The following is a 9,850-nucleotide window of genomic DNA, read 5'->3' as shown; positions in this document are numbered from 1 at the left end:
TCCTGTGTCCGTTCGAAGTCGCGGGCGTCTACCGGACCACCCCTCCGATGGAGCATCCGGGTCGATGGGTTCTCGTGACGGGCAGCCCGTGCTGGCTCCCCCTCCTCATCTCAGTGAGTATGATTGTGGTTTGGTTTGGGGTAGGTCCGAAAGCGCTGCGGCATCAGAGCACATTTTTGCGTCGGTCAAGTCGGTCCTCTCTCGCATGGGTGTTTCTACCCCGTTGAGTGGTGGCGTTTTTTCAGGTGGCCATTTGTGGGCGGTTTCGTCGTCAGCCATGCATCTTGCGGCGGAAGTTCGGGAAAAGATCTGTCGGCGGGAATTTGTCGATTTACTAACTTTGGTTCCTCCCGATCGGGAAACGGTGGACAAATCTCGGCGGGTCGACGTTACTGCACAGGGTGACAAGCCCAAACAGCTTCCTCGCACTTTCGGGAACTGGCTGCAGGGTTTCTGTGCTTATGCCGGGGTGCTTTGTGAGCGTTTTCCAGAGTTAGGCCCTTCCCTCTTCTGTTACCTGGATTTCATTTGGGGTGCCTACAAGGTCTATGGGGGACAGTGCTGGTTCCACTATGATACTCAGTTCCGGCAAAAGATGGCGGAGTGGAAAGAATTTAGTTTTGATTGCCAGGATGGCAGTCTGTGTTTGTTGCTCATGTGCCCTCACAGACCGTCGTCCTTTAAATCCCCGGCCGACGCTTCTCACGGAGTGTCGGCTGCCCCCAAGAAAGGAGTCTGCTGGCTTTTCAACGAAAGCCACTGCAAGTGGTACACCGCGTGCCGTTTTAAACACGAATGCTTGGTATGCGGGGGTGCTCACCCTGCCATCCGGTGCTTTCGGAAGCACAAGCCCCCGCTTGCCAAACCCGGGGCAAAGCCTGACCTTTCTAGGTCAGAGGACCCCGGTGAACGTCTTAAGGATGCTTCCCTGGCTAGACCGTTACCCTCGGCGTAGAGAGGCTTTGATATTGCGTGACGGGCTGGATCTTGGCTTTTGGATTCCCTTTACTCACTCAGACGAGCCTACTATGGCTGCGAACCTGAAGTCGGCGTTGCAGTTTGAGTCTGCACTGGCCGAGAAGCTATGGAAGGAACTGGATTTGGGGCGTATGGCGGGTCCGTTTGATTTGCCCCCTTTTCACAACCTACGGGTTTCACCTCTGGGCGTGGTTCCCAAGAGGGAGGTGGGCAAATTCCGCCTTATCCACCACCTTTCCCATCCTTCCGGCTCTTCTGTCAACGACGGTATTGATAAGGAGGAATCCAGAGTCCAATATGCCTCTTTTGACAAAGCCCTTGGGTTGGTTCGATCTGCTGGCCAAGCGGCGTTACTGGCTAAGGCGGACATTGAGTCCGCCTTCCGCCTTCTACCCGTCCATCCGGAATGCTTCCACCTGCTGGGCTGCTTCCACCTGCTGGGCAGTTACTTTTTTGATATGTGCCTCCTCATGGGGTGTGCGATCTCCTGTTACTACTTCGAGTTATTTAGTAGCTTTCTCGAATGGGTGGTTTCCCAGTCGGCTGGTTCGCATTCCCTGCTTCATTACCTAGACGACTTCCTTTTCGTTGGCCCGGCCAGCGGTGGGCAGTGCCAGGCACTCCTTTCTGTTTTTCAGTCTACGTGTGAGCGGTTTTCCATCCCGCTCTCGGCTGACAAAACTGAGGGCCCGGTGACGGCATTGTCCTTCCTGGGCATCGAAATTGACACGGTGGCCATGGTTTTTCGCCTGCCGGGCGACAAATTGGACAGACTTCTTTCCCTTATCCATTTGGCCAAAGGGGCCAAAAAGCTCCAGTTGCAGCAGTTACAGTCCCTGTTGGGTCATCTTGTCTTCGCCTGCCGGGTTTTGCCCATGGGGAGGGCTTTTTGCAGGCGCCTGTCGTGGGCCATAAAGGGCGTGTCCGCACCTCACCGCTATGTCCGCATTACCAAGCCTATGCGGGATGACTTGGGGATTTGGCTCTCCTTTCTCCAGAATTACAACGGTCACTCCTGTTGGTTGATGGAGGAGGTCCCGAACTCTCAGCTGGAGTTGTACATGGACGCGGCAGGCTCCTGTGGCTTCGGGGCCTTTTTCCAAGGGAAATGGTCTGCTGAACATTGGCCGGCCTCATGGGCCCACATGGATCTGTTGCGCAACCTCACATTGTTGGAGCTTTTTCCGATTATTGTTGCCATTGAACTGAGGGGGGAGAGGTTGCGTAATCGCCAGGTTGTTTTTGGTCAGATAACATGAGCGTGGTTCAGGTTGTTAACCACCAGTCTGCTAGATCCCCTCCCGTCGTCTCGTTACTGCGTTTTCTCGTTCTCAAATGTTTGCAGTTTAATATTTATTTTAGAGCTAAGCATGTGCCCGGTGTCTCTAACGAAATTGCTGATGCACTCTCTCGTTCACAGCTCGACCGCTTCTGCTCCCTGGCTCCATCTGCGGCCCGGGTGGGCCTGCCCTGCCCCCCCTTCTTGTGGACTCTAACGTTTGTTAGACCTTCTTCGGGCTTCGCTTTCTCCTCGGACGTGGGCGTCGTATATGCGAGTCTGGGACGAGTGGGTGTCCATTTCCCGTGGTGAGTTTTTACTTTCTTCACACCATGACAGACGCCTTTCGTTATTTTCCTACCTTATCCATTTACTCCAAAAGGGCTCCTCGGGTTCCACTGTCTCTGCTGCCATGTCTGCCTTGTCCTTTTGGTTTCGCCTTCTCGGCTGGGAAGACGTCGCCAAGGATTTTCCGGTGCGGCGGATTTTGCACGGCTGGCGCCGAGTAACACGGTCCCCTGATTCCCGACGTCCGGTTTCGCTTCCCATTCTGTCCAACATTCTTTCCCTATTGCCATCAGTGTGCTCATCCCCCTTTGAGACCCTCTTGTTTAAGGTCGCTTTTTCTTGGGCCTTTTTCGGCGCTTTTCGCATCGGGGAACTGGTTGCCAAGTCCAGAACTGCCCCCGGCGGTATTTGGGCGGACGACGTGTCTTTTTCTGACCATTGCGTTACCGTTTTTCTTCGCACCTCGAAATCGGATAGCTTTGGCAGGGGCAGACGCATTGTTCTGCATTCCTGTCGAGGCCCCTTTTGCCCGGTCTCGTTGTCGCTTTACTTTAGGTCCATTCGTCCCTCGGCCCCCAATTTTCTCGTACACGCGGATTCGTCTTCCCTAAGCAGGTTTCAATTTTTGAGGGTTTTCAGGCTTTGCCTGACCAAGTTGGGTTTACCTGCCTCTGATTTTTCAACGCACTCGTTTCGTATTGGTGCTGCTACTGCGGCTTCTGGCATGGGATTTTCTGATGCGGAGCTTCGGCGCTTGGGTAGGTGGAAATCTTCAGTTTTTCCTTATATGTTCGTCCACATCTTTTGTTTTAATTTCAGGCCGACGAACCTGGGCTTTGACGACTCGGTTGTCAGAGTCCGCTGGCGCGGTTTGCGTGGACTACGGTGGTCCCAAGTTCTCCAAGAGTGTCTTGAACTCCGTTCGCACGTTTTCGGCCCCATTATTTTGATCTGCATACCGGGGGGAACGATATCGGCTACACCCGGTCTGTTGACCTCATCTCGGCCGTTAAACAGGATATTGGTCAATGTTACGCTGCCTTCACTGGATTGGTTCTCGTTTGGTCCGAGATAGTGCCTCGCCTACTTTGGGCATGTGACTTGGAAGGTGACAATGCGGATCTGTTGCGGCCGGATGGGGTTCACCTTAACATCATTGGCCTGGACATTTTCAACCTTGGCCTTCAGCGGGGTGTTGAACAGGTGCTGGCTTGTTAAATCCTGACGTGCGGCTGGCGGTTTTGACCTTGCCAGCAGTTAGTTATGGCAATGGGTTATGCCCTGGTTTGTAATTTGGGGGGTACGCTGTCTGTCCCTGCACTGATGGTAACGACAGACCCCTTCCTCCCCCCTTTTTTCACCCCGTTTGGTATTTAAGTTGTTGATGACTAAGAGTGCTCGCAGTACAACTGTGACTGGCACTGGTCTAAAAGTTTACTTGTTTGGAATTGGAAACTAAATAAAGCTGTGGCCTTGCCCTTTCCAACTTAATCGTTGTAAGAGTGGTTTTTATGGGGAGGGGGCAAGCGGAATTGGTTATTAAGCTAACATGGTTACTGACCTATGCACCTCAGTAATCATGTAGCAGTTAAATAATACATAATACTGTGTGAAATGCCATGCACTGAATAAAACAACTGCAAGGAACCTTTTCCCTCTGCCCTTCAAAAAATCTAGGGGGTGGACAACATGATTTGCCGTTGTTCCTCTGGCAATAGTGGATAAGCAATTGTTCACAACCAGTGGCGGCTGGTGCTCGAAATTTTTGGGGGGGGGCACAAACAGAAAAATGTAATCGGCGTTGCTTTGCGGCAAAAAAACGCTGTAAATTCAGTAATCAAGGTATGTGTGCCCCCTTCAATGCAGAGTGACCAGCGTGCCCCCTTTCAATGTAGAAAGACCAGCGTGCCCCCCTTTCAATGCAGAGAGACCAGTGTGCCCCCTTTCAATGCAGAGTGACCAGCATGCCCCCTTTCAATGCAGAGTGACCAGCGTGCCCCCTTTTAATGCAGAATGACCAGCATGCTCCTTTTCAATGCAGAGAGATCATTGTGCCCCCTTTCAATGCAGAATGACCAGCATGCCCCCTTTCAATGCAGAGAGACCAGCATGCCCCCTTTCAATGCAGAGAGACCAGCGTGCCCCCTTTTTAATGCAGAGTGACCAGCATGCCCCCTTTCAATGCAGAGAGATCATCGTGCCCCCTTTCAATGCAGAATGACCAGCATGCCCCCTTTCAATGCCCCCTTTCAATGCAGAGAGACCAGCGTGCTCCTTTTTAATTCAGAGTGACCAGCGTGCCCCCTTTCAATGCAGAGTGACCAGTTTGCCCCCTTTCAATGCAGAGTGACCAGTTTGCCCCCTTTCAATGCAGAGTGACCAGTGTGCCCACTTTCAATGCAGAGTGACCAGCGTGTCCCCTTTCAATGCAGAATGACCAGCGTGCCCCCTTTCAATGCAGAATGACCAGCGTGCCCCCTTTCAATGCAGAATGACCAGCGTGCCCCCTTTCAATGCAGAGAGACCAGCGTGCCCCCTTTCAATGCAGAGAGACCAGCGTGCCCCCTTTCAATGCAGAATGACCAGTGTGCCCCCTTTCAATGCAGAATGACCAGCGTTCCCCCTCTCAATGCAGAATGGCCAGCGTGCCCCCTTTCAATGCAGAATGACCAGAGTGCCCCCTTTCAATGCAGAGAGATCATCATGCCCACATTCAATGCAAAGAGACCAGCGTGCCCCCTTTCAATGCAGAATGACCAGCGTGCCCCCTTTCAATGCAGAATGACCAGCATGCCCCCTTTCAATGCAGAATTGCCAGTGTGCCCCCCTTTCAATGCAGAATGACCAGCATGCCCCCTTTCAATGCAGAGAGATCATCGTGCCCCATTCAATGCAGAGAGATCATCGTGCCCCCTTTCAATGCAGAATGACCAGCGTGCCCCCTTTCAATGCAGAATGACCAGCGTGCCCCCTTTAAATGCAGAATGACCAGCTTACCACCTTTCAATGCAGAATGACCGGCGTGGCCCCTTTCAATGCAGAATGACCAGTGTGCTCCCTTTCAATGCAGAATGACCAGCATGCCCCCTTTCAATGCAGAGTGTCCAGCGTGCCCCCATTCAATGCAGAATGACCAGCGTGCTCCCTTTTCAATGCAGAGAGATCATCGTGCCCCCATTCAATGCAGAGAGATCAGTGTGCCCCCTTTCAATGCAGAGTGACCAGCGTGCCCCCATTCAATGCAGAGAGATCAGTGTGCCCCCATTCAATGCAGAGAGATCAGTGTGCTCCCTTTCAATGCAGAGAGATTAGTGTGCCCCCTTTCAATGCAGAATGACCAGCGTGCCCCCTTTCAATGCAGAATGACCAGTATGCCCCCATTCAATGCAGAGAGACAAGCGTGCCCCCTTTCAATGCAGAATGACCAGCTTGCCCCCTTTCAATGCAGAGAGATCAGTGTGCCCCTTTCAATGCAGAGAGATCAGTGTGCCCCCTTTCAATGCAGAGAGACCAGCATGCTCCCTTTCAATGCAGAGAGATCAGTGTGCCCCCATTTAATGCAGAGAGATCAGTGTGCCCCCTTTTAATGCAGAGAGATCAATGTGCCCCCTTTCAATGCAGAGAGATCAGTGTGCCCCCATTTAATGCAGAATGACCAGCGTGCCCCCTTTCAATGCAGAGAGATCAGTGTGCCCCTTTCAATGCAGAGAGATCAGTGTGCCCCCTTTCAATGCAGAGAGACCAGCATGCTCTCTTTTAATGCAGAGAGATTAGTGTGCCCCCATTCAATGCAGAGAGATCAGTGTGCCCCCTTTTAATGCAGAGAGATCAATGTGCCCCCTTTCAATGCAGAGATCAGTGTGCCCCCATTTAATGCAGAATGACCAGCGTGCCCCCTTTCAATGCAGAGATATCAGTGTGCCCCCTTTCAATGCAGAGAGATCAGTGTGCTCCCTTTCAATGCAGAGAGATCAGTGTGCCCCCTTTCAATGCAGAATGACCAGCGTGCCCCCTTTCAATGCAGAATGACCAGTATGCCCTCATTCAATGCAGAGAGATCAGTGTGCCCCTTTCAATGCAGAATGACCAGCTTGCCCCCTTTCAATGCAGAGAGACCAGCATGCTCCCTTTCAATGCAGAGAGATCAGTGTGCCCCATTTAATGCAGAGAGATCAGTGTGCCCCCTTTTAATGCAGAGAGATCAATGTGCCCCCTTTCAATGCAGAGAGATCAGTGTGCCCCCATTTAATGCAGAATGACCAGCGTGCCCCCTTTCAATGCAGAGAGATCAGTGTGCCCCCTTTCAATGCAGAGAGACCAGCATGCTCTCTTTTAATGCAGAGAGATTAGTGTGCCCCCATTCAATGCAGAGAGATCAGTGTGCCCCCCTTTTAATGCAGAGAGATCAATGTGCCCCCTTTCAATGCAGAGAGATCAGTGTGCCCCCATTTAATGCAGAATGACCAGCGTGCCCCCTTTCAATGCAGAGAGATCAATGTGCCCCCTTTCAATGCAGAGAGATCAGTGTGCCCCCATTTAATGCAGAATGACCAGCGTGCCCCCTTTCAATGCAGAGAGATCAGTGTGCCCCTTTCAATGCAGAGAGATCAGTGTGCCCCCTTTCAATGCAGAGAGACCAGCATGCTCTCTTTTAATGCAGAGAGATTAGTGTGCCCCCATTCAATGCAGAGAGATCAGTGTGCCCCCTTTTAATGCAGAGAGATCAATGTGCCCCCTTTCAATGCAGAGATCAGTGTGCCCCCATTTAATGCAGAATGACCAGCGTGCCCCCTTTCAATGCAGAGATATCAGTGTGCCCCCTTTCAATGCAGAGAGATCAGTGTGCTCCCTTTCAATGCAGAGAGATCAGTGTGCCCCCTTTCAATGCAGAATGACCAGCGTGCCCCCTTTCAATGCAGAATGACCAGTATGCCCTCATTCAATGCAGAGAGATCAGTGTGCCCCTTTCAATGCAGAATGACCAGCTTGCCCCCTTTCAATGCAGAGAGACCAGCATGCTCCCTTTCAATGCAGAGAGATCAGTGTGCCCCATTTAATGCAGAGAGATCAGTGTGCCCCCTTTTAATGCAGAGAGATCAATGTGCCCCCTTTCAATGCAGAGAGATCAGTGTGCCCCCATTTAATGCAGAATGACCAGCGTGCCCCCTTTCAATGCAGAGAGATCAGTGTGCCCCCTTTCAATGCAGAGAGACCAGCATGCTCTCTTTTAATGCAGAGAGATTAGTGTGCCCCCATTCAATGCAGAGAGATCAGTGTGCCCCCCTTTTAATGCAGAGAGATCAATGTGCCCCCTTTCAATGCAGAGAGATCAGTGTGCCCCCATTTAATGCAGAATGACCAGCGTGCCCCCTTTCAATGCAGAGATATCAGTGTGCCCCCTTTCAATGCAGAGAGACCAGCATGCTGTGCCCCCCCCCCCCCCGATACCAGTGCACTTACTTGCAGCGGCGGTTTCTCCTCAGTCCCCCGGCGTCTCCTCGAGTCCTCCCGCCTCCTCCTCGGCCAATGCTGGCATGGTTTTGCCTTTCGACCAATCAGGAAGCGGGTCTCCGACCCGTTTCCTGATTTGCCAGGAGGAGTATCCGTGTGACAATAGCGAATTTTCATTCGCTATTGTCACACAATGGGTGGGCTCGGGCGCACTGCTCTGTGCCCCAGGTCCACCCTTTACTGAAGCCTATTAGAGCCTCTGGCTCTAATCAGGTGACTCAGAAAAAAAAAACCCATTGAACTCCATGTGTCCGGCGCCCCGCATGTAGATTAGGGGGCCGGACGCATGGATAGGAGAGGCGGCGCCCGTGCACCCCAACGCACCTGCCGCCACTGTTCACAACTGAGTTACTATTTGATAATGTGCAATAGTCGCAGTGCAAGAATCCAAATAGTAGCTTGGTCATGGACAATTGTTTGCACACTACAGTGAAATGATCATTGGTAAAAAGTGAGTAAATATCCCTAGTTGGAATGATGGGATCTCCAGATAGTCAGGCCTTGCTACTTTAGAATGAGTTACAGTTATACGTTTTTTTTTATTATTATTTAATTGCTTACCTTTTATTACATAGGGTTATTTCATTGTTTTAGTGTGTTTACCATTGTTAATGATTTATGCCTTTTTTTTTGTATGATGTAATTTTTGTGGAATTATATTTTGTGCCAATATTTGGATCTTTGCACTGTGAGTAGTACAGTATTGTCGATTTTAAATTTTTATCACACAGTATATTTCACCATTTAGTATGGGTGACATTTTTTTCACAATTTGATGCACTTGTAAGTACTTTTTTCTTGTATGTAAAAATACTTCATTCAATTAGTGACTAGTGTAGCACTTTGATGTATTGTATATATTACATATCAGAATTTTGTGCCTGCTGATTTTATAGAATGACTTAGTTCACAAAATTCTATATTCTAGCTAAAAAAAAAAAAATCTTTGTACAATAAGTTTTGGCTATACATGCAGACTTTTAAAGTAAATCTAATATATAAAAACAAGAATATACAAAAACTAAGAAAGACCTAAGAAATCCTGGTAGATTGTAATACTAACAACAAATTGCAAGACACAGTCCTGCTTTAGTGGTACTAACATGAGACAGACTTAATCTATTTGTAAAAAATGATCTTTTATTGGACATGAAAAACAACCTAAAGCGCCCAAGGGCGACTATTTAAAATACATATCAAACTCATATGAGATTGCTAAGAATATCACTGTGAACACCTATACACATTATAGATGTGATATGAATTCACCTCAATCATTGGATGTAATAAGTATAGGTGTTCACAGTGATATTCTTAGCAATGTCATGTGAGTTTGATATGTATTTGAAATAGTCGCCCTTGGGCACTTTGTTGTTTTTCATGTCCAATAAAAGACCATTTTTTAAAAATTAAGTCTGTCGTATGTTAGTGCTACTAAAATCCACCATAGCAGGACTATGTCTAGCAATTTTTTGTTAGTATAGCACCCTTCTAGGTAGGTGCTAGTTAAAGGCATTGTTTTGCTCCATCTGCTTATCAGGGGAGTCTGGTCAGTAGTTTTGCCTGTTACATGTGTCCATGTGTGATTCACTTGGTCTGAGGGAGTGTCCCTACTGTATCCAATAGGGGAGCCTGTTGGACAGTAGAGGAAACCCAGCCAGTGACACACAGGCTTTTGTAGCTGTCCCAGTGGGTTGGCACAGAGAGTGGTGCATCCTGGGATTGGCTTTAAAAGCCAGGGGCACATGTGACGGGGCGTCTTTGGGCGGGAAGCCAGGTCCCAGGAGGAGGGTG

General features: G+C 49.8%; 1 protein-coding gene across 1 annotated transcript; it reads left to right on the top strand.

The window, feature by feature from the left end:
• Positions 1 to 1,028: 1,028 nt before the first annotated feature.
• LOC309567423 (uncharacterized protein) lies at positions 1,029 to 2,237 on the top strand (the record flags this gene model as incomplete). The annotated part of the gene is made up of 1 exon (XM_082272822.1): positions 1,029 to 2,237. One exon carries the CDS (start codon positions 1,029 to 1,031, stop codon positions 2,235 to 2,237), a length of 1,209 nt encoding a protein of 402 aa, XP_082128948.1.
• Positions 2,238 to 9,850: the final 7,613 nt, after the last annotated feature.

The sequence above is a fragment of the Pelophylax lessonae genome (assembly GCF_965119305.1).
Source record: "Pelophylax lessonae genome assembly, chromosome: 11".
NCBI classification, from domain to species: domain Eukaryota; kingdom Metazoa; phylum Chordata; class Amphibia; order Anura; family Ranidae; genus Pelophylax; species Pelophylax lessonae.
This window is presented reverse-complemented; position numbering and strand designations above follow the sequence as displayed.